The sequence below is a fragment of the Pempheris klunzingeri genome, chromosome 7 (assembly GCF_042242105.1).
Source record: "Pempheris klunzingeri isolate RE-2024b chromosome 7, fPemKlu1.hap1, whole genome shotgun sequence".
Taxonomy (NCBI): domain Eukaryota; kingdom Metazoa; phylum Chordata; class Actinopteri; order Acropomatiformes; family Pempheridae; genus Pempheris; species Pempheris klunzingeri.
The window spans coordinates 1,846,972-1,871,739 of NC_092018.1; the positions used below are offsets into that span (position 1 = coordinate 1,846,972).

The 24,768-nt window shown below is 41.7% G+C and overlaps 2 protein-coding genes across 3 annotated transcripts in view; both read right to left on the reverse strand.

Moving 5' to 3' along the window:
• bmp2k (BMP2 inducible kinase) overlaps positions 1-6,536 on the reverse strand; it is a 51,430-nt gene extending 44,894 nt beyond the window's left edge. Inside the window, exon 1 of the mRNA XM_070833900.1 lies at positions 6,125-6,536. Coding sequence (XP_070690001.1) covers positions 6,125-6,275 — 151 coding nt within the window. The 5' untranslated portion in view covers positions 6,276-6,536. The remainder of the gene's footprint in view (positions 1-6,124) is intronic.
• Positions 6,537-15,851: 9,315 nt separating this feature from the next.
• anxa3a (annexin A3a) lies at positions 15,852-24,722 on the reverse strand. Of its 2 annotated transcripts, none has more exons than XM_070833908.1 (13): positions 24,691-24,722; positions 24,553-24,600; positions 24,386-24,473; positions 23,135-23,229; positions 22,288-22,401; positions 21,500-21,590; positions 21,206-21,285; positions 20,808-20,864; positions 20,619-20,712; positions 20,437-20,532; positions 19,813-19,871; positions 18,852-18,974; positions 15,852-16,786 (listed from the first exon to the last, which is right to left on the reverse strand). In XM_070833908.1, exons 1-13 carry the CDS (start codon positions 24,703-24,705, stop codon positions 16,721-16,723), a joined length of 1,026 nt encoding a protein of 341 aa, XP_070690009.1. In that variant the 5' UTR covers positions 24,706-24,722; the 3' UTR covers positions 15,852-16,720. The 2 variants fall into 2 exon arrangements, with proteins under 2 accessions (XP_070690009.1, XP_070690010.1); XM_070833909.1 differs by lacking the exon at positions 15,852-16,786 and adding an exon at positions 16,799-17,027.
• Positions 24,723-24,768: the final 46 nt, after the last annotated feature.

The window sequence follows — 24,768 nt, forward strand, 5'->3', positions numbered from 1 at the left end:
CGTACCCACAGCGAGAGGCAGGTACGGCGGTCACGGTCTGGTGAATAAACAACGGTGACATAAGGGCTATTATGCAAGTTAAGCTGACAACAAGACAGGATCCAGAGGCCGTTATCTGTTGAACGCTTAGTGGCTGCTCAGCAAACAACTTAATTAAATATTCTGACTGCAGGTACAGAGCGATCCGTTTGGGACGCTTTGCCTCTTAAAGCAGTGAACTGATTGAATAAAACCAAACCTAGCAATAGCTACTGTGGCCTAATGCAACAGTCCTGCTAGAAATCATCCCATCAAGGGGGTTGTAATGTTTTAAGGGAGTTTATTTACCCGTATGGTCATTTTGGAAGATGCAGTTTTTTATCAACTTAATGAAAACAGGACATGAAGCAAACAAACATTTACGCTCTCAGTCACATGTGACAAGTCATCACGACATATATGAGTAGGCCTGGGTGGCAAAACATTAAAGTATAAGAAAGGAAACTAGTTGTACAAGTTGATAATTACGAGTGTATGAGTTTCTTAAAGTAATTCAAAAAAAAAAAATCCACAACAAATATTTTGACTACTACTTAACTTAATGTTTTTTAGTTAAATACTTCAATAAAACTTTCCCCTCTTTCGAAATGCTTTCTAACATCCTACTACAATAAGAAATTAATTAATTATTAATAACATTCATATGTTTTTCTGTATAACACCACTGAGAAGAAATATTTTGAACCTCCTCCAGAAAGAGGACACAACATGACAATACCAGAGAAGACTCTGCTAACAGGTGAGCTAACAGAACCGTTTCAGCAAACACTTTATTATATTTATATATTATAATTAATACCTCCATGAGGACAGGATTTACTGCAGCACTGTTGTATTAGATGGTTATTTGTTGCTGGGACTGTGAAATCTACAGCGTGACTTTTAGCCAAAAGCTTCTGTCAGAGCACCAGTTGTTGTCCATCAGCTGCAGCAGCTAGTCGACTTAAACCAGTTAGTTACGGCGAAAAAATGGACAATTAGCGTCAAACTGTGTGCCGACGTCGTCGTCTAAGCTTGATGAAGTCGGGTTTTATCTGTGGAAACACTTCAAACGTATATATTTGCAGCGGTATCAGAATGAAACAAACATTCAGGCAGCCTCTCGCTGCAGAGTCACACTGTGCCAAAGCAATAACCGATGCTGTAAGCGTTTATGACTGCTGATATGCCACCACTCCACCATAGAAGACATGGCAGCATGTGGTCAAAGTGCTGGAGCTCCTCTCCAGTGTGCCCCTACAGGTGCTTCGTACCTGTCCTGTGCACAGAGAACAGTTTGGTCTGATTTGAACCAAAGTCTCAGTGGTTCTGATCCACTAAACTTACACCTGATACAACATTAATATGGTTAATAACAGTTAAAGTTTGCAATCATTTCACACACCTTGTGTATACATCTGCACTCCCTCACATCCCTTCTATAAATATTTAACAAACCGGCATCTGACATACTGAATCATTATTATTGCACATATATTCATATACATTCAAGTTGCTTCTAAAGATAAGAAAAACACAGACAAGCATTCGTATGCGTTCAGCACAATGTCCCCAAACGTCACCAGGTTTTTTGTGCCACTGCCAAACTTTCCATATCTACTCAAATTAATTCCTTGACATTTCTGAAAACTTCCAGGCCCCGACAAGGAACCCCAGACGATAAGAGACGGTGGAGAAAAGGACGACGCTCTCACAGATGCATCCTGTTCCTACATGTCTTCTCTTTGAAAGTGCATCAGATAGAGCTCAAGAGAAACCAGAGAGGCTAAAGGGGAGCGGAGGGAAATGACTGTGTTCCTACCCACTGCAGGAACAGTCCGGCTCTGCACATATGTCACTGGAAAGAAATGGACAACCCCATGGCACCAAGACAACTTTAGAGCTTGACAAAAGTGGACTTTTTAATGAGCTTGGAGAGGCCTGATCGTTCAGACGTGTTTTCACCAGCTTCTCCTCTTCAGCAAACTATAGCTGTGTGTTTGGCTTTAAGGGAACCTCATGCTTTTCATTAGACTGTCACAGCTGCTGCATAGCGGGTGAATAAAAGCAGTGGAATCACATGACCCCCTGAGTACGTACACATCTCTGTCCAGCGGCAGGTTTGTCTGCCTGATCGAACACAGTCTGATATCGTATGCCATTAAGAACAAGAACGAGGAACATATATCCATATCAATTCCGATCAATGTGAGTATCAGTTTGCCTCGTGTGACTCTGTCGCACTGGATATGTGATGGAGAGTAACTGCTGCCATCAAGGTTGCCTCGCTTTCACTTTACACATAAAGCCGTATGTGTTTGCACTGTAATACCAACTCAACTTGACAAATAACCCCATGTTATAATAAAACTGACTCTCAAATTTATAAAACCTGAACAAAAACTAAATATTAAAGAATAAAAACTAAGCTGATAAGAGCAAACCCACTGTGGTAACTAGCTGAAACTAAAACAGAAATTTAAAAACCAAATAAATCTTAATAACTCTGTTCCAAACACTCCAAATGTACATTGACTCTCTTGGACACTGGCAGGTAAAGTATGATTGGCCCTGACAGGTTTATCACTTTCCCAGCACAGTAGGTCTTTAAATAGAGCGGGACCTTCAAACGACGGCTGGTTACCTGCCAAGTGGCTGCAGCCACAAACCCCCGAAACCCAGCAAAGACTGAGCAGCAGTTGGCCGCTGGTTGGAGGTCCTGAGCTGCTGAATGAGCAGCACGTGGGACCAGCACTCACAGTAGAGCCCCCTGCTAGTGTACCGAAGTTCAGGTACTTTCTGCTACTTACAGTTCGGTATTTCCCAAATGTTCAGTGCTTGTTGTACAACAAATGTGTCCTCGGTGTAAAGCGATCGATAAGATGAACTGAATAATTTGTCTGAATGTCCATGAGGTGGACTTCAACCGATGTTAAGACCAAAACCAGGCTGGACCGCTAATACTGAGTTTTACCACTAGTCGACCTGTCTTCTTCTAAAGTTCAAGGATTCAAGGAACTTTATTTGTCATACCAACACACATTTACACATGAGGAGGTATGAAATGACGTTCTCAGGTCCCGGTTTTAAGCCAAGATAAATATGTAGAATAAAATATAGAAATATAGAAAATAGAGGTACTAATATATGATAGAAGTACTGAAAGAAAAGAGCACTATAAGATAAAATAAAAATAAAATGTACACATCTAATCACGGGAGCTTGAGAAGCCGCTGCACCACAGTGCACCGCCATTTAACGTCAACATAAAAACAATTATATTGAACTTTTATAGAAGGAAGGAAGAATCAGGCCCACAGGAGGAGATCGGTGAGAAAGTGGAAGCTTAGCTGATAGAGGCTGACACAGCAATGTTAACATTAGCGTCTGTCATGTGTACACAGCATCTGAAGTGGTGGTGGTGTCTGTCACTGAAGTGCTTTCTGAGGTTTGGGAACAAAAAGACTTATCTAGTTCGACGTCATGCACTTCATTTTTAAATTTCTTATCATCCCACGTGTCTTCTGACACGGTAACTATCACACAACATGCCCTACAGAGAGAGACCTGGAAGATCCTTCTGGTTTAACCACAAACAGCACACACACCAGACTACATTCACTAAAACAGGGATTTTAGAGCTGCTGCCTCCATCAGTTAGTTTGTTGTGTTATTGTGTGACTTTGGTGTTTTAAATGGGTTAGTTCACATTCATCACAATATCTGTGTGGTATAATATACAAATCTACTTGACCAACTCAACAAAAAAAGATGAGTTATCTGCTAAGTATCACCTAAATAAGCCTCTAAATGTCTACGGCTACTGTTACTTCATCTTACTGACTGAGCAGCAACAGTCTTACCTCAACAATTAGTCTATTTCTAAATGCAGCAACATGAAACAGACAAGTATACGGTTAACTGTGCGGCCCAGAGCGTCGCAGCTCTTACCTTGGGACTGAATGATGAGCAAAGGTCACACTCTAACCTTGTGCTTCTGGTAGCGAACCCAGCCACAGCCACTTCACATGATTACATGATGACACGGACTCATGACTCCTTGTTCTTTTTGTTTTTTTAACGGGGGCGGATGAGATCAGGTTTACAGTTTGACTCAGACAGCATGTTTACAGTGTTGTGTTACGTGAAGAGACATGCTCGTCACGTCTGAAGCGCTTAGTTAGTGCTCTGTATTCACAGGGACTTCCAATGATTCGCTTTCAGTAATGATCTTGCAAAATGCCACTCAGTGTTGCATTTGATTCTCCGCTAAAATCTTCCAAGTTTATATTCACACGGTATTTATTTATTCAAAAAGAAACTGTTCAAATGTCTGTCCGGTACCATCATCCCTCCAGAGAAGAACCCAGTGCTGCAGGGGGATCTTTTTACTCCTTATAACAGGCAAAACCACATTTGACTACACTTCTTCTAACAATGTCTCACCAGCATCAACTTCTCTATGTAATAAAAAGCAAAATAATATGACTGCTAACCAGCTACTTCCTAGTAATGAGTAGTTAGTCGACTATTGCTGGCAGTCATGTGATTCTCACGATGTGTGAAATCCAGATGGAGAGCTGGAGGTGAAAAAGCAGAATGGAGGAGGTGGAGGGAAGGCCGTACTGTGCTATGAACGGAAAATCACTATATATGTTTTGGTTATTGTCCTGTCTCCTTAACGTTAACCACTCTCAGGTCTGCTGACACGCCACTAAACATGTGGATTATCACAAAACAAGATGGAGAAGTTGTTGCAGATTAATTTACCCACTGTTTTCTTTCTACTGACCCTGTCGTTTATCGTCGCTGCGTGTTGTTCAGTCACACAGGCATGCACTCCAACAACGCCATGAAAAAACAATAACCTTTAACTCAAATCAGCTGACTTTGCTCCTCCAGATGGCAGATGTAGGTTCAAAAGCCATTTCTGGAGGCATTTGTCAGTCAATTTCTTGCATTTCTTCCTTTTAAAAACAACAGCCTTTGGTATTTGATAAAAGCTCCTCGTGGTTTCATCAATTTGAACCAAACCACAGGCACCTAGAGAGTTACTGACAGCGCTGCGAGTGCAGAAAATCACTTCCTGCCCTCCATCTGCAGTGACGTGATGTCACATGCAAACACGCTGCGAGCAAAACTGGGAAAGCTCTATAAATCAAACGAGGTTTCCAACGAACACACCGTGTTGAGGAACCATCGGAAAAACAACAGCTGGTTTTGTCACACATGAATTTTTCCACATTTCCTCACTTTCTTCCTGTACGTGGAGGAGATCCTCATTTCAACATTTCTGAACGCAGGGCTTTTGTTGAGCCATGAAGGAAATTTCTAACATTTCTAACAACAAGCCTGTCGACATCCTCGAGCGCTGTGCAGGCTCAGCACGGCCACTGCATTAGTAAACCTGTAGGTCTTCACCCTCTGTTAAAAAAGGTATTTATATTAAATATCATGCAATCTCATTAACTATAACTGCCTCTCAGCCAGTCTGTGGAGAAACGTATTGTCTTTTCATACAATAGTGGCTTCAGAGAGAGGAAAAACTTTAATATTTCCTCTAAAACCTCACGGGACAAAGCAAAAGATGTTGGACTGAGGGATTTCTACACGCTGTATGTTGACACAGGACGGTTATCCTGGAGGCCACCACCTCCCCCCTCTCTCTTCCTCCAGTGCAGCAGCTGGGACAGGATGTAAACTACAGCTGTATGGGGAAAAGTTACCAGCTTTAATTCTTAAACTCCAGCTATGCACCAAAATCCCTGGTGCCCCAGTTTAGAAGCACCAAAGCGCTCAAAGCACTGGAAGATGAGAGCAACCTATTTCAAAATCACTCTGCACAGAACTTCTTGAGAAATAAAGCAGATGTTTGGGGACAAAAATAAATAAATAAATAAATAAAAAAAACGAGCTTTTACTGTGGAGTGCAAAGCAATTACTAACCCATAAAAGGAACAAAGCTGGAGGAGTTGCTTCACAGCTGTCTGGGTGAGTTATTCTCTCCAAACAGGGGGTGACGGGTGTGTCCCAGAAACTATCATGGTGCTGAATGTGAGATCTCACACACACACACACACACACACACACACATTACTGTACATACCCTCTGCAACAAGCTCCTCCACGGTGACCTGGTACCGACCCACGGCGAACACTTTCCCGAAGTAGCTGCTGACCCCGGAGCTGGAGCCGGACCCGGACGCCCCTCCGAGCCCGCCGCTCTCCGACTTTGGCATCCTGGAAAACTTCTTCATCCCTTTTCACTTTCTCTGTCACCCCCTGCCACCAAATGCAGCCCCACCACCACCCGCCGCCCTCCTGTTAGGTGGCAAGTTACCCACACAGTCCAATGTAACGCGGTTCCGTCCGACAGTGCCCTATCTACTTATCTGGAGCCTTTTCTCCTCCTGCATGCTCCGCGTCTGGTTCTTCTGGAGGGACTACTTGCTGTCGGGTGATACGACATGAAAGGACAGTGAACACACAGGTGTCACTGCGGGGTGACACGGCCCCAAGAGCTCGCACCGGTGGTCACAAACAAAAAAACGGCGCTGGGGTTCGTTAGCTAATGTGACACATCACTGACTAGCTTGGCTGGCTGCAGCCGCCTGCTAGCATGCGTGGACTCCGCGGTGTGCGGTCAGGACGCTCCGCCGACGAAACGAGAAGAGGGCACAACAATGCAGCAGGCGCCGGTGCTGATAACCACCACCCCCGGCGGCAACGACTCCCCCCTGGGGTAATATCCAACTCTGCAGCCCTGTAGCAGCACCCGCGGCGACGTTAGCATCACACGCCGCGACGCGTTCACTTCACTCGGGCGAAGCGGCTAATTGGTTAGCTAGCTGGCTAGCTGCGGTAGTTAGCGGCTAGCGGTCTTCGCTAGCAGCCACAGCGGGTCCTCGTTACGAGCCGAGCGGAGCCGAGCCGCCCCGAGTGAGCGCAGGTGGGCAAACCTCACACAAGGAAGCGTCCGTTTGTTGTCGGAACCCCCCCCAGCGAGGCGGCGTTCATTCGGTTCATCTGTGTCAGTCCGGTGGAGCCTCGCTACCGTTAAACTTCCCGTGACTCCCCAACGGTAAGTGGGTGGTTTGTTATTTACCCAATGAGAGGGACAACCTAACCTGGCGAGGCCCCGCCCCCTCCTATTGTTATGATTGGTGTAAGTGGAGAAGTATGGAAGCCCAGTGGTGCCACGCAGAGAGAACAATTAATGCACCAAACAAATAATATTTTTAAAAAAATACTCACAATAAGTCAGATTTATAAGATGAGATGCAAAATAATTTTTTTAATTTGTTGAATCAAATCTATAAGATACAATAAATTCCTATGATCCAAGATGGCAGTGCCTTCTTTTTCTTGTGTTTTTAGTGTTTCTGTCCACGTTTTTTGAATATATGTCAGAGTAGCTTTGTTTGTCTATTCTCATTTTTATTTTTGTAAAAAAAAAAAAAAATTCTACTCTTATTCTTTTATTTTTTTTGTAAACATTTTTTTTCTTACACCAAATTGGAGCAGCGCACCTCATTTCATTGTACCGCAATGAATAAAGGCTATTCTATTCTATTCTATTCTATTCTATTCTATTCTATACATAGTTCACCAAAATTGTGCACGTGTCTTTGGGAACTTGCTCTTGAAATTGAAAAAAAAAATTGCAAGTGTTATATTCGTTTCCATGGAAACACATGGGATGCTGATTAATAACTGGAAAACAATAACATCACGTTAGTCGACTCCCATGTAATAAAACCTAGTTTACGGCCCTTAGTAACGCCCTAGCAACAGAGACGAGGACTAGTCGGCCTGCTGAGCTGAGCTGATGCTCTCTAGAGATGGTGGGAACTCCCAAACAAAAGCGCCTTGCTAGTTAAATCTTGTTCTAAATAAGATCCATTAACAGATTTCACTACTATGTCCACAAACACATGTATTTCCAGAATATTATCATTTTGAGACGAAAGTAACCTGCTGCAGAGAAACCTGAAATATGAGCTGCCGCTAAAAAGTTCTGACAAATGAGTGAAACTGATGAAACATTCTTCAAAAAGTAACTCGTGGATTTCCATTATGATCGTCATATTTCTTGTCTTGGTGCCAGCAGGCTTCCATAGAAAGCGCCCAGACAATGCTCATCTATAACTGACAGACAGACGGAGCAGTCTGGTGGAGGAAGGACAGCCATAACAGGCTGGAAAGAATGCAGTGAATGGAGCAATAAACAAACCTCAGGCTACACTAAAGTCACAGTTTATTACTGAAAGCCCTAATCACAGCTCCATCTTCATCTGTGTCTTTGTTCAGCTCGTTAAATATTGCCGGACCTCTTCTGAGGCAGGGGTCAGGCTGTTGTTTCCTCAATAAGACGTGTAAATTGATCTCACGTCATCCCCTTCGGTTTTAACGATCATCCGCAGTGGAAAAAACAATGTAATTTTTCACTGCACTCTGCCAACGAGGAAGTGGTGCCTCTGTGGACGACAGGCTCTGTGAACAAAGACGTGTGTGCAGGCTGGAGAATCCAACACACAACACCACTGACTTTTCATTCCTCTGTGCTCTAAGCTCGCGTAACATCAGCCAGAGTCACCCCCGTCGCCCATGCCACAGTTTCTAGGGGCGGGAAAGGGTCTTTTTCTGTGGGGAACTGGCCACGATTACCATATCCAGGTCAGTGGTTACAGGGGGAGCACATGGCTGAGATGGGGATTACATAAGAGACGAGGAGGAGCAGAGCGGGATCACATGACTGTATAAACCCCCATGTCTGGACACATCCTGTTTCTGCAGGGGGGAATCTTTCCTCTCTGACACACTTATTGTTGTCAGGCTGTGTGTGAGGTGTGTGCTGCCACCTGTTGGCCTTCAAACACACACACACACACACACAGACGCTGGAGACTGTTCATCACTCAGCTGAGAAGTGGACCAGGTCCTGGGCTGACCTCTGACCTCCTGCAGTCTCCAGAACCAACAAACAAACCATTACCTGAGTTAATGAGTGTTAAATAGATTCTACCTGGAGATGTTTGTATTTACTTGATAATAATAAACTTTATTTACAAAGTGCTTCGCAGGACAAAAAATGAAAAAATGATAACAAAGTAAAGGCAGTTTACAACATTAGGAAAGAAATATAGAAAACAAACAGAAGCTGCATGAGGAGAATAAGTGAAATAAAACTATAGAAAGTAATTCAAGTAATCAATAAGATAATTAAAATGATGACATCACTCACATGGAAAATAAATAAATAGATAAATAGATATAGACAAAACCAGCCATTTGGTTTCAACCTCCTAAACCAGTGGTTCCCATACTGTAGGGGTCACAATTAAAAATCACAACATGCCAAACTTTCCCAAAGACACTTTCCATATACGTAAACTTTGGGGTGAATGTTAAAACGCTGCAGAAAACAGGAGATTTGTTATGTGTTATTCTAAGTGTGTGACAGCATCATGGAAAGGATCCCTACAGAGAGAGACCTGGAAGATCCTTTTGGTTTAACCACAAACAGCCGTTATATCGCTCTCTGCACACACACCAGACTACATTCACTAAAACAGGGATTTTAGCTCACGTTTTGTGACTTTGGTGTTAATTTGGATCCTAAGTAACCCTTTAAAACACCAAAGTCACACAATAACACAAAAACAAGCCGATTGAGGCAGAGATAGAACGGTAAGATCCTCCAGAAACAGTCGTTAATGTCACTTTCTTCAAAGACAAGACTCCATTGACAAAAATAGTAATTTTACCGTGCAGAAAACAAGAGGAGCTGATCTACAGCTGCCTCAGTGTGTTGGTTTGTTTGTGTTATTATGAGTTAAACAAATGTTGTGTTGGATCCGAACTATCCCTCTGAAACACTGAAGTCACACAAGAACACAAACACACAAGCTGATCAAAAAGCGGTAGACCAGCAGCTCCTGTGTAAAATGACTGTTTTAGTGAATGTAGTCTGGTGTGTGTGCAGAGAGCGATATAACGGCTGTTTGTGGTTAAACCAAAAGGATCTTCCAGGTCTCTCTCTGTAGGGATCCTTTCCATGATGCTGTCACACACTTAGAATAACACTCTGAGCCTGTCAGTGGCTACATGTCTGAGACTACATTCACAAAAACAGGAAGTTCACCTCGCAGAACATGGGACGTTTTTGTGACTTTGGTGTTTTAAAGAGTTTCGTTCAGATCTAAACCGACCCTTTAAAGCACCAAAGTCACACAATAACACAAACAAACTCAACGATTAAGGCAGCAGCAGAGCAGCAGCTCCTGTGTCCTGTTCTCTAAAATCCCCGTTTTAGTGAATGTAGTCTGGTGTGTGTGCAGAGAGCGATATAACGGCTGTTTGTGGTTAAACCAGAAGGATCTTCCAGGTCTCTCTCTGTAGTTTTTAATTTCAAGGGCTTCTTAGGGGATTTTAAGAGAGTTTGCATCTTCTCAAAGAAACATTAAGGGAAAATTTAAGGGGGAAATGAACTGTGTGAGGGGTTGATGAGTGCCCTCAGTTATACCCCACTACAGCCTTGCCTGCAGTCTCCATTCATCCTCAGAGGCGGTGGAGCAGTGAGGTGCTGCTGGTGCTGGTCTGTACTCTACACTTCTGACTGACAGTCCACTTTATGAATGGAGACTTTTCACATGGGGAGAATATAATTGGGGAAATTCACAGACAAGCGCACATTTCCTGGATTCATGTCAGGAGGGGTAAGAGCTCTCCTCTTGAATTCTGGCCTGTTACACTTTACACTTGGCATCACACACCGGTTTGGAGTCTGGAGCGCAGCGAGCACGGATGAACTTGGCCTACATTTTTTTTAGTTTCCCCCCGTGAGTTTCATTTTCTCCACGCAGCTCTGAGAGCACACATTGTCACAGAGGATACAGTCACAAATTAGAGGCCTCGTGCAGCCCGATACAAAGAACTGCAGCGATGCCATACACGAGACTTTACCAGCACGATAACACAGCTATCGGTCCGTGTAGGAATGTCTGAGGCTCAGTATCGGACCAGCATAAAATACAAAGACGTGATGTAATGATGAATGTACTATATATTGATGTTTTAACAATAAAATACACATAGTCTACAGTACCAGTGATGCTATAGCACATATTAACACACTTAATATGATTATAAGGAGTTATCATTATGACTTTATTAATGCTGAAACTAGATAAAAGTGGTTTTTAACTGGTTATGAAACAGTCTCAGTTTAATACAGATGCCTCTATATGACCTACTTAGCATTATGAAAAGGATCCCTACAGAGAGAGACCTGGAAGATCCTTTTGGTTTAACCACAAACAGCCGTTATATCGCTCTCTGCACACACACCAGACTCCATTCACAAAATCAGTGATTTTACCTCACTGAACACAAGACTTTTTATGACTTTGGTGTTTTAAAGGGTTAATTTGGATCCTAAGTAACCCTTTATAACACCAAAGTCACACAATAACACAAAAACGAGCCGATTGAGGCAGAGATAGAACGGTAAGATCCTCCAGAAACAGTCGTTAATGTCACTTTCTTCAAAGACAAGACTCCATTGACAAAAACAGTCATTCTACCTTGCAGAACACAAGAGGAGCTGATCTACAGCTGCCTCAGTGTGTTGGTTTGTTTGTGTTATTATGAGTTAAACAAATGTTGTGTTGGATCCGAACTAACCCTCTGAAACACTGAAGTCACACAATAACATAAACACACAAGCTGATCAAGGCAGCGGTAGACCAGCAGCTCCTGTGTAAAATGACTGTTTTAGTGAATGTAGTCTGGTGTGTGTGCAGAGAGCGATATAACTGCTGTTTGTGGTTAAACCAAAAGGATCTTCCAGGTCTCTCTCTGTAGGGATCCTTTCCATGATGCTGTCACACACTTAGAATAACACTCTGAGCCTGTCGGTGGATCAAACAAGCTCTTTTAGTGGACCTACTGTGATCAGGTGCAGTTGTCCCAAAGGATCACGTTGCAGCCATTGCAGCCTGTTTGGTGGCTGCTGGCTGAGGTGATCTACTGGACCAACACTTTTTTTGATCTGACCTATTAGTCATTTAGCCACACATTTTCATAAAAGCTAGACTAAAACAAACAGAGCCTGTCCTCAGGGTAAAGGATCACTTCTGTTTTTACAGCGTGCTCTTTAATCAAGCAGGAAGGAACCCTCCCATTGACCCTCTTTAACGGGACAAAGCTGCATCTTATTTAGGCCAAAAGAATCACGCTTTACCCACTTATTAACACCTTTATCTGCATGAAGAATGGATCATTGTGACGTGAAAACATTTCAGCAGTTCTGCTTTAAAATAGGTCACAGAACGTGGCTTGTAGTAACAGTGTTTTTAAATATCTTTTGTCCTGATAACCCCCTGTTTTACTGCATGAACACACACACACACACACTCTCTCTCTCTCTCTCACACAGGGGATATGAGTGGAAGCTGTCAGAGTATGAAGATGCATAGATGTAGGCCTGCAGCCTCTTTTCCTGTTTTCCTTCAGCTCAGATAAAGAGGGGGAGGCGGGGCTGAGTGAAGGACTCTGGGTGATTACTGTGGCTTTAATGAGGAAAACGTCTTTGCCTTCAGGGTCTCATCCACCTCGATAGTCTGAGCGCGTGTGTCTGGTCTGAGTTTAACTGTCGGCTCCCTGCAGGACTGACAGACATAAAGACGTGAGGTGCTGCTGAGAGACGATGAATCCTGTCTGGATTTCATTTGGAGGGGATCAGAGCTGCTCAGAGGTTTTACTGCATAAATAAAGAACCTGGGAATTCATGAAACATATATTTCTCCCTTTTTGAGGATTCATGTCCAGGCAGGACTCGGAGAAACTAGTCCATGCTTTCATTTTTGGCAGGTTAGACTCAGTGGAAGTATTCTGAAGATTTGCTGCAGGTTAAGTACTACTACTGGTCAACTGTTAAAGTCCTGCATTTAAAATGTCAGGACAGGAAAAATAAGTATAATCATGAAAATGTAGTTTATGTAAAAGATAACTCCAGTATCTTTTGGTTCAAAATGACTTGAAGATACAAAAGGTTACATTAGATCCTCTGGGTTTGATCACAAACAGCCGTTACATCGCTCGCTGCACACACACCAGACTACATTCACAAAAACACTAATTTTACACAGGAGTTGCTGGTCTACTGCTGTCTTGATCCGTTAGTTTGTTTGCATTATTGTGCGATTTTGGTTTTTCAAATGGTTAGTTTGGATCCAACAAAACGTCTGTGTGACACACAAAAACACAAACAAACCAAGTGATCAAGGCAGCCATTGAGCAGCCACTCCTGTGTTCTGTGAGGTAAAATTACTGTTTTTGTCAATGGAGTCTGGTGTGTTTGAAGAGTGCAGTACAAAAAAGGATCTTTCAGGTCTATCTGTGTAGGGAAGCCTTTCCATAACGTTGTCATAATACTACTACTACTTCTAATAACAATAATGATAGTAATAATAATAATAAGACTAAGAATATTTTTAGATTTCTTTTCAGTGAATGAATTAATTGTTTACGAACTCAAATTTCACCTTAAAGGAGAAAAAATGTAATTAAATCAAACTGAATTTTAGTATTTTTGTCTTTTCTCAAGGTCTCATTTACTTATTATTTCACCATCAAAGTTAAATTAGCTTGTAAGAGGCAACATAAGCGAACTGTGGGAGAAGACTACAGATGCAGCACTGCTGTGTTTAGTCGCTGGGACACACCAGACGTGGTTCAGGGCATTTTTGTGTATTAAAATGAGTGTGACTGTATGCAGGAGCACTTTTACTGCATTTTTACTGAACGTTTTCTGCACTTTGGCTCCATCTTCAGGAGGAACATCACTTAACTGGTGGTGGAGAGGAGTTAGTACATTTACTCAGGAATATTCTGCTTTTTACTTATTTGTCTGGCAGCTTTAGCCACTTTATGTATTCAGATTATTAAAACAAATCAGAATCACTAATAAATGATGACCTATTATTTCAGATTTAACAACCAGCAGCACATTAAGTCATTAAATGAACTCCATCTTTACCAACTGGTACTTTATTTTTGTTGCAATATCTTTGTACTTTTATCTGAGTCTGTGCTCTTTTTGCTGCTAAATGTTTTTGAGGCAACATTTTTGCTGCTTTATTTCCAGAACTGATGAAATTCTTTTGTTTTTTTCCCCCAAAACTGATTGAAATATTTAATCATTTGAGGATTTTCTCCCTCCAGGTGATCCCAGTCTGCTGAACCAGAACCCTGAAGTGAAGTCCTTTTCTCTAAAAGGAACCCGTTGTAGTTTATTTCAGAGCTGATGTCAGGTGAGGTGTTACTGTGAGTGAAAAACGAGCTGTGTTTGTCTCACTCGGCCCCAGACTCCCCTCAGGCTGCTGTCAACCTTTCCAATGTCAGACCCCTTCAGGGGTTTATCTAATCTAATCTTTACTTAGTCCAGCAGTCTCATTGAGATTAAGATCTCTGTCACAAGAGCGACATTCAGAACAAATCTACACGATACAGAATTTAACAAGAACAAGAAATAAAGAGTTGTTCCCTGCAGCAGACACAAGAATCAATGAGGACGTCAGGTAATAAGGTTTTAAAGTCTCTAATGGTGATGAGCGACTCCCGTTTGAGGCTCATTTCATTTAAAAGGTGCATTAAAACCTGAACCCAGTTCTGTTCAACGTCACAAGTACAATTTACAGCATAAAATTCAGACTGTGAAGTAAACACGAGAACCTCAAAGCTCTGCTGAAGTGAAGTATGAGTAAAATATCAATTTTAATAATAAAGACATGGTAAAGTTTCTGTTTTTTATCATCTTTAGTGATTGTTGAAACACGGAGGTCTGACTTTCTGCATGTCTGTAAATTGTGTTTGTGTGTGGATGTTTTTTTTCTGACTTCAGTGGGAATAAATAACGGGATGACTGAATAAAAGGACGTGCAGCTCTGTGATCATGACGTCGTGCCCAAACACCCCAGATGTGGCCTCTGTGAGCCTCCTTAAAGCCCCCCCCACCCAGGGGACTGCAGACCGTGCTGCCCCCTGCTGGGGAGCTGGACTAATAAACAATATCACACCAACAGTGAATCATTCTTTAGCTGTTCTTATTAGAATATCTGGGAAGAAACAAGAGATGAATTGTGTGAATGAGCTGATAATAAAGATGAAAGAAATCACTGTTAAACTAATTAAATCACTGAGTGTTCATGAGCTAATTACTCCGTTTAAAACATAAACTGCACACTAGAATTTCCCAGGACGTTTCCCGTACAGAAGGATATCACTTGGTATTAATCATGGTGAAAATAGTGCACTTCCTTTAAAGAAAAGCTCCATTTAAAGATATTTTGAATGTTCAGCTGATCTGCTGTGAACTGTGTGGCTCAGGAGACTTTATGTAAGCAGGTTATCGGGATAATAAACGGCAGATTAACTAGAAAACAAAGTTTAGTGCTTTATAGAGACGTCCAACACTGTGAGCCACAAACTTTCTTTCTCCTACTGTCGAGTGGTGCTGATTTTTAAAGGGTAATTCTGATATTCTTAAACCAGAAACAGACATCATATCGCTCTCCTCAAAGCCACCAGACTCCATTTACAAAAGCAGTAATTTTACCTCATAAAAACACTGTTCTCTAAAATCCCTGTTTTAGTGAATGTAGTCTGGTGTGTGTGCTGTTTGTGGTTAAACCAAAAGGATCTTCCAGGTCTCTCTCTGTAGGGATCCTTTCCATGATGCTGTCACACACTTAGAATAACACTCTGAGCCTGTCGGTGCACAAATGGGAATGAAAAAAAACTGGAATTTATAGATTTTTAATGAGGGAGAAAGTAGATTCAAAATGATGTTAAGATAATTAAACTGTTTTTTGTGAGAAGAACACATCAGACTCAAATTATAATTCAAAGTAGAGTAATTAACATACATGTTGGAACATTTATACAAACTGGACGGCTTTAAAGTAAAAGTATAGACGTATTAGACCAAAAGTACAAGTACTCATGATGCACAGAGGTGTTATTGGATCATTATGAGCTGAACTTTAGAGGGAAATGTGGCCATGTTCTATGTGTTTGTCCAGTCAGTGTCGATGGTAAATGTAGTCGACTGAAGCGATAAACACCTCGGTGCTGCCTGAGGAAAACGATCTGCAGCTCAGAGGGAAGGAGGACGTTCAGGCTGCTAAACGTGCTTCCCAGAGAGTGCAGGAGAGGTTTTGGCTGACTCGGACACTCAGAGTACAGAGCTGAAAAACATTTGGGGGCATCAGCAGCTCGTACAGCTCTGCTCGGTCACACTGAGGTGTTTATTTCCTCAGCTGACTACATTTAAGACAAGATAACTTCTTATTGATCCCACAGTGGGGAAAGTTTGCTCTTATTGCAGCTCAAAGACATAAAGCAAACAATTAAAGAAAGATGAATTAAATAAACAGAATATATATATAGTAAGACTACATTTACCATCAACACTGATCAGACAGCTGCTTAAAACGTGGTGAAATGTTCCTTTTATGTCGTTATTGGTTGAGGTAGAGCCAGTCCCTCCTACTTAGTTGGTAGTTTAATCTTTAACGATGCATCACATTCTAGAAACTGATCGTACATTAAATATTCATTTAAATAGGACGTATAGCTCTTACTTAAATGCAGTGAAGTGTAACAGTGAAAAGCTCAAAGTGTGCAGTGGAAGCTGACGTTAGGACTCATCATCTCCTCCACAAATCTTAAGCAGAGTCTTTTCATAATTCCCTCGGCAATCAGACTGAAACAAAACAGAGTTTCACATTAAACCTTCGCTTGAGACGTTCATGTTCAGACTCCATCTTTAATGACGAGCACGTGACTCTAAACCAGTTTAACGTTAGTGGTTTGAAGGTTTGAAGCTGAAAGAAGTGCGACAGAGCAGATTTTCCTCTTGGTGCCCCCCCCCCCAGGTGTTACAGTTAGTCGTCTCCCCCACAGATGGCCTTCACACAGTCCCCGTGGTCCCCCGACAGGTCTGACTGCAGGACACAGCAACACAAGCGAAGGTCCAGAGAATCCACAGCGGAGCGTTAGAGCAGCTTTAGTGACTTATTAACATTATTAGACTGTGTAAGTGTTAGAATAATCATAATAACACGTTTATTGTGAGATTATAAAGACATTTATAACTCCTTAACAATTTATAGACTGCACGGTTGCAGATACAGAGAGAAGGTAGTTTATAAACTGTCTCTTCTGTCTTTTATTAATTAACTATTGGCACTTTTCCACCAGCACCTACTCGACTCGACTCGACCTTTCTGGTTCTCCACCAGGTGATACTACCTGGTACCATGGTCTATTTTAGTACCTCCTCAGTCGGGGTTCCAAACGAGCTGAGTCGAGCTGAAAATGTGACGTCACCAGACTGCAGGCCACCGATTGGCCAATCAGGGAGTGACGTCACTGGATGAGTCATGAGAGCGACTCGTTCACAAGAATCAAACCCTCCGTCTTTAAAACCTGGAAACAGTTTTTATTATTCCTGTGAACGAGGTGAACGGATCCACACAAACCAAACGCTCCACGTCCTCAGTTGTGTTTGTGTTTGTGCCGTATACAAATTACACCACCAGAGTTTCGGGCCACTTTGTTATGACGACCCCCCCACTTTGAGGAGGAACGCTACTGTAATGGAAAACCAACCAAACCGAGTCAAGTCGAGTCGAGTGGAGGTAAAACTGTGTGATGGAAAAGCGCCATTAGTCACTGTTAAAGCTCTTTTAGTTGTTTTATTATTGATACGTACTGTGTTATGCACTTATTAACAGTCGACTATGCAACTGCTCAGGTAGTCAATCAACTGTGAAGGAGTTTTTAGAAATGTCCTCTAATACTAAACATGCTGATGATGCTGTTATTAACACTTAACACTGCCAAGTATCGTAGAAGGACTTTAAAGAGCCTCATTAACTCATTAAAGCTTCACACAAGGACCTGGACATAAAGCGTGACCTGTAGCTTTCATATAATTTTTCTAACTTTCCATAAAGCTGTCACACATTTAGAATAACACTCTGAGCCTGTCAGTGGATCAAACAAGCTCTTTTAGTGGACCTGCTGTGATCAGCTGCTGGCTGAGGTACATGTCTGGACCCACTCCGACACTTTTAGCAGCTACCAGTCATTTAGACAGACAGGATATGTGCAAATAAGTAGGTCCCACATTATAAAATACCAGAGTTCTCCCTTAAATTTGTTAAAATCATTAAGGTTGCAAATTCTACCAGGAAGTGCTATAAAAGACTCTCCCTTATCTGATACAGATTAAAAAAAACCCTTGAAACACTTTCACTATTCCAGAAAGACTTGAAACTGCATTGAGCTACAGAAGCTAGCGGAGCAGCGGCTAACAGCTCCTCTGATTGCCTCTTCGGCTGCAACAGGTAGGTGGTGTCTGTTTGGCCTCCTGGTCAACCACAAGGTGCAAACTAAAGACCCAGATAGGAAAAAGTCCCACTTTCAGAAGGCCTGTCCCTTTCTTTGAGAGCATACTGAAGGGTTAATATAATCCCATTAGATGTTATTTCAAATGTTAGAGATTAGTTTGGTGTAATATGAGAAGATTAGTCATTTTGTCTACCTCTTGGCTCTTGTGTTGTTCATACATATTCATCTTCACAGGTATCAAAGTGCCAAATGAAACAATACTTCAGTGCAGTAGCTCCACAGAGGCCAGTCAAATCCTCTGATCACGCTCAGGCTCTCTACGAACACTGTTCTATATAATCTATACTGTTTCATTGGACTACAAGGTGCCCAGAATCATTCCTCTTAGGTTAAACTGTGATGAAGCTCCTCACCTCGATGGCGGAGTGCAGAGAGTACTCGTAGAGTTTCTTGAACTCGGCTCGGACGTCCAGCAGATCGACCTCAGACCGGCTCACCATGACGCGGTTCAGAGTCGACTCGTCTGTTCCGCCGCCCTGACGACGAGGAAGCAAGCAGGGCAGAAGAGGTAAGAGATTAAACTGGCAGGAAAACAGACTTTAGTTAATGTCACTGCCTCACCTCGCCGTCAGAGAGCCGTTTATGTATCTATTCTGTACCATCTATCCTCTCTTCCAAGCCACCAGACTCCATTGACAAAAACAATCATTTTAAAGGCTCAGTTTTAAAAAGGGGGGAGGTGATGTTCCTCCCACAGTCCGAAGACACACAGGTTAACTGGTGACTCTGAGATGCCCGTAGGTGTGTGTGTGTGTGTGTGTCCACAGTGTACCCCAACTCTTGTCCAAAGTCAGCAGAGACCCAGCCTGCTCCAGCCCCCCCCCCCCACAACCCTGAAGGATAAGTGGTGTAGATAATGGATGGATTTTAAAAGGGTCTGAGTTAGATTAACCCTTTAAAACACCTCACCACACAATAACACAAACAACCAAGCAAGGCAGCCGTGCTCCAGCAGCTCCTCTCTTCTGTGAGATTAAATTCCTGATTTTGTCAATGGAGTCTGGTGTCTTTGAAGACAGCACTATACAGAGGCTTCAGTTCCCCGTCGATAAGGGCTGTCTGATGGCAAAGTGGTGAAAACACTCTAAATAATAATGTCTTAGTATCTTAGTAACATTCTCAAAATATGCATAACACAGGCCTTAATGAGTTTCTGGTTATTTTGAGACACTGAGTCACTATTTTGGGAAAGTTTCTCGTTAGAACGACACACGAGATCTTTTCTTTTAATCACTATGCTGCTACGAACTGGATATGGTTTCTTCCTGTTTGTGTCTGTTCAATCATCTGCAGCTGTCAAAACAGTATATTCACCTTCATGCTCTCATACAGCCGCTCTGCAAAGTAGGCCGGTACACTTTTCACACATTTCACTGGGGGGAAACGTAGAAAACATGTGGTTACAAAGAGCATTAACACAAAAATACAGCTTCAGATGAAGAGAAAATGAAGGAAAACAGTTTCGTTGCTAAATATCTATTTAAGTAACATTTGATGAAGCTATAATCAATAGTTTTTAGATGTTTGTTACAGTCCCACAGTTCAGTCCAGCCCATTTCACATTTTAGTAGAAACTTATTACACAGATTCTGTTATAAATGATTAAATGACAAACTTGAAATAACAACATAATAATAATAATAATGTTATTTACTGTTTCTAGAGCTGGCGGTAAAGCTTGTGTGATCTCTAATAGTTTAGGCTTCTTGTCACTCGTAGCATGTTGAACATTAATATCCAAAATACTTTCTTATTTCAGACTTTACTGATGTCAGTACTCCTGTACTGTATGTTGGACACCCGAAGCCTAATACCAGAAACATGGACATCAGTCTGCTGCTCTTCTGTGGAGGCTTACCACAATGTTTTGTCCACATAATATGAAATACAGCAACATTAAAAGTCCTGCACGGTAAATCAGGGAGCAGATTAACTTACCGATAGCCACCAGTAGCTCTTCCAGCTCCCCTGACATCTCTTCTTCTATGCTGTGTTGGAGGGTCTTTCCACTGATGTTCTTGTATTCAACAAGAGCTGCATGAAATAATGGAGCCTCGTTTCACAACTATTCCAAACCTGCCACAGATTTGTGAGAATAATTTGATCCTAGCACGACGTACTTTGTCTCAGTTGAGGTATGCTTCTTTGGCAGAGGATTTCAACAAATTTAGATTCATCGGTGCCCCATTTCTTCTCCCCGGCATCGTACAGGGTCTGAGTAGAAAGCAAAAGATAAAGTCAACATAAAGAGAGACGCTTACAGCTTATATTTTCCCTGTAAAGACGCCCAAACAGGCATCATCCTGCACCTTGGCGTCCTCTTTTGCCTTCTCTGCGTCCACTGCGGTGCTCTCGTCCCTCTTGGCCTGGAAACAGCAGCAGAAGAGTCATTCAGATCAGCTGTTCGCTCACATTTATAGACTGTTGTTGTGCAGAGACACATTGTTCAAAGTGTGTTTATACTATTAAGATGATGACCTGTTTTGAATCTTCACCATTATAGATATAAGCTTTCCTTTGTCCCTTTTGTTTATTACTTTCATTCTATCTTGTTTTTTAATTTCCAAATGTATGTATTTAGTTATTTTTCTGAAATTCTCTCAGAGGGAAGAATTAAAAAGGAAAGAAAAATGTGATATAAGTGTGACCAGATTCATACAAGAATGATTATATTGTAGATAGACTTTTTCCTTTATATCTAATAAACCTCGGCCAGGAGTAGCAGCGCTTTGGAAAAGTCTCCTGAAACTTCAGACTTCAGGTCAAGTGTCAACTTCTTCTCCGTTTCTGTGGAGAAAATTATCATAAAATTACACGAATCACAAAACAGGAAATTCAAACTGTGAAAAGAACCGAGTTTTCAGACAAAAACACTATTTTTCCTGTGAATTTCCCACTTTTTCTCATAAATTCAGAGTTTGTAGCCGTCTCCTTTTTTACCCACAGTAGCCCGAATGCAGCAGCACAGGTGTCACATCACGTTTTAACTCTCCTTCTTTACCTGTCAGATAGACTTCAGTGAGAGCTTTGATTTGTTGGTTGGATCTGGAGGCAAAGATTTCAATCAAGGTGCTGTCTTGGGTGCCCACTCCCTGCAACATCACACAGTTACTTCACCACATGGAGCCGACTGACTGAACCACACCAAGTGTAAAGTTCACTGAAAGACCAGACGGAGCTTAAATTAACCAGTAATACATGAGAGAACCGAAGAGCTTAAACAACATTTAAAGCTACACATTTAATTTGAAATCCAAATGCTTTTAGGGTTCTCTGACGTATGAAATCACATCTCTCTTTCTGAAGGAGCTTCTTTTTCAGGATGAACTCAACTGGACCAGGGTTAGATATTATCTCAGTGTGTTCCTACATGTTGTTTCAAGTATCTTTCTCTCCTTATTAGAGAAAGATTTCAAGACGCAAGACAAACGAAAAAAGCAAATTTCATTTAGGGAAAACAAAGCAAGAGAACGCAACAGAAAATATCCAAGACAAGCGGACTATGAAGGTTGCAATGGAAGATCGTAAAAAGTGGTGAACAGTACTAATGGAGAGTCAAACTACACGAGGAGAGTCCACTGATGGTTATTTGTGAGGTAAGAGACGAGGAGCAGCCTTATTGACCTTAGTGTCGGCCATGTTACTGAGCTACAGCTTAAAAGAGTTATGATCTAGCTGTGATTTCACCACTGGGAAGAAGATGCTGCTGTGTAATTTTCAATAACAGTATTTGTTTGTGATGTTAATCAGGCCATCAGAGAGCAGATGATGAAAGTGAGACAAACTGACTTTCATGGCTCGCATCACTTCATGGCAGTCGAACACTGCGGGAGGGGTGACGAGCGCCACCAGCAGGTCCTCAAAGTCACCGTGGGTGTCCCCTTTCAGGTCCTCCAGTAACGCCTGTGATGTAAATACAGCACGTCAGAGGCGACAGACAACCACACCCATGCAAATATCACCCATGAGGGCTGAACAAAGACTTCTCAGCTGAGTAAACACACAAAATGGGGTCATTGAATATCGAATTAAAGCTGCACAAAACAATGTTTTAACGTTAGATCTGGTGGCGCTTCAGTCAAACGACGTGCTGTAATGGATGATAACTCTCACAGTAGGAAATAATCATTTCTGGCATCGTGCTGAGAGCTGTAATTCAACACGTGTGACACCAAAGAAGAAGAAAAAACGGTGTTGCTCACCTGTGGAACCTGAACACCTGAGCTCTGCTAGAACTGTCAGCAAGGTTAAATCAGGCCTGAAAACATCACTGCTTTCCAATAATAGAGCTCCATAACGTCCTTATCCACGTGCTTTTATTGTCTTTTAACGCATCTTCTCTCATGCTTTGACTATTTGTTTACTTGTGCTTTTATTAGCTTTTACATGCAATTTAATGTTCGTCCGTCTTGTATTTGTTGTGTTTTATGTCGCTGTAAAGCACGTTGAATTGCCTCGTGTCTGAAAGGGGCTATGCAAATAAATTTGCCTTGCCTTGGACGTCAGGGTTACATTTTTCCTACCATGCACAGGGTGAGGTTATAGTTTCAGTGTAGTCGTTTCATTTCTCACGACAACAAGCAGCACACAAAAAGCTCTTCTTCTGAGTTGTGTTTTAAAGACTCTGATCTCTTACTCTGCCAGTGGCTTCCTGATAAGCGTCGCAGATGAGCTGCCTCTGAGCGCTGCTTCGACGGGTCAAAATGTCAATCAAAGTCTTCTCTGTGGTGCCTGAAAGATTTTATAATAGAAACATGAGTGGGGACACATAAAAAACATGTTTACAGCCTGAACACAGCTTTAGTTGTGCTTTGAGCTGAACTGAAACGTTTGTCTGTACTGAATCATATACAGTCTTTGGCACTGCTCATTAAAAGACAAAAAAACAGTAACTACAGATGCAGAAAAGGTTAGAAAAGTCTTGCCTGGAACCAGTAAGGCCTCAAATACTCAGACACTGCAGAACAAAACCTGCCCTTTCTCATTTTTTGTCAAGGAAATATTTTGATTACCATCCACAGGAAGTCGGTGTACTGCTGTTTCACTAGTGTCTGTTTATAATATTCACATTTAAGTCAATAAAATGAATAAATTCACAATTGAATGCATTTAGATGTGTGGTAGCTTAATCAAACTGTAAGAATTCCACAATATAAACAGCTAAGACGGCAGTTAGCGCTAGCCACTCGGCTAAGCTAGTTTGCTTTAGCTAGCCTTATTTAGGCTAGTTAACGGTAAACTTTTACCAATGTATGTCGTGTTTGTTCATCAAAATTCACAAAATCGATGTTGTATTCTATTGCAGATCACAGCTAGGAGGAAATAAATCAGTCAATCTGGTTTTAGCTTCAGGCAAGGCTAGCCGTAGCTATGTTTATCTCCCTAGCTAGCTAGGTAGCATCGGTGACAATTTTACACACAGAGCTTATATTATTATTATTATTATCATATCTAGGAAATAAGAAGTCATTATATGGTCTAGCAGGTGCCAGAAAGTCAAATTAATGTAGTTTCTCTGCTTTGCACAGCAGTGTAGCAAGATAGTGAACTAATGTTAGCATGCTAACAGACTTACTGTAATACTGTAAGGAAGCTAATAGCTACTTCTTAGCATGTTAGCATTGTGATAATAGCATTTTAACCACAGACTGTATAAAACATTTTGTATGTTTAACGTGTTCACAGCCACCATATTGCTAAAAGTGCTTTAGTATTTCTAACATTAGTTACTTACCGTAAGTAAAGTGTCTATAAAAGTGTTTCCTGTGTGGTGGTCTTGTTACTTACAGCATATTAGCACCCTAAATGTAGCATGTTAGCATACTATGTTAATTATTATTAGAGATAGTGTGTGTGTGTGTGTGTGTGTGTGTGTGTGTGTGTGTACCTAGTCCTTCTATGGCCTTCCTCAGAGCTACAGCATCTTCTCCTGCATCAAAGTCTGCTTTGGGTTTGATGGTTCCTCTCTCTCCAGTCTGAGGAGCACACCTGTGTTAATAATATCAAATAATAATAATGAAAAAAAGCCACCAGAAAAGTTTTGGCCTGACTTACTGTTGCCGAGAAGGAAGAGGGTGAATCCACAAGACTCTCCAAGTCATCCTGCAGAGTATTCATCAGTTTAGTTTCATTTAAAATGCACAAATCAATGAAAACCTGCTTGTAAAATAAAAAGCACAGACTTTGACTCACCCATAAAGACGCCATGATGACAACAGGAGGCTCCTCTGTGGAAATATACAGCAAATATTCAAAAGAGTTCATGCACTT

What these genes read in the sequence shown, in the direction of transcription:
- anxa3a (XM_070833908.1), bottom strand. An exon ending in AAGTGATGCGAGCCATGAAA is followed by an intron (nt 21,591 to 22,287) that starts GTCAGTTTGTCT and finishes GTGATGTTGCAG; the next exon opens with GGAGTGGGCACCCAAGACAG. An exon ending in AGGCAAAAGAGGACGCCAAG is followed by an intron (nt 20,713 to 20,807) that starts GTGCAGGATGAT and finishes CTTTCTACTCAG; the next exon opens with ACCCTGTACGATGCCGGGGA.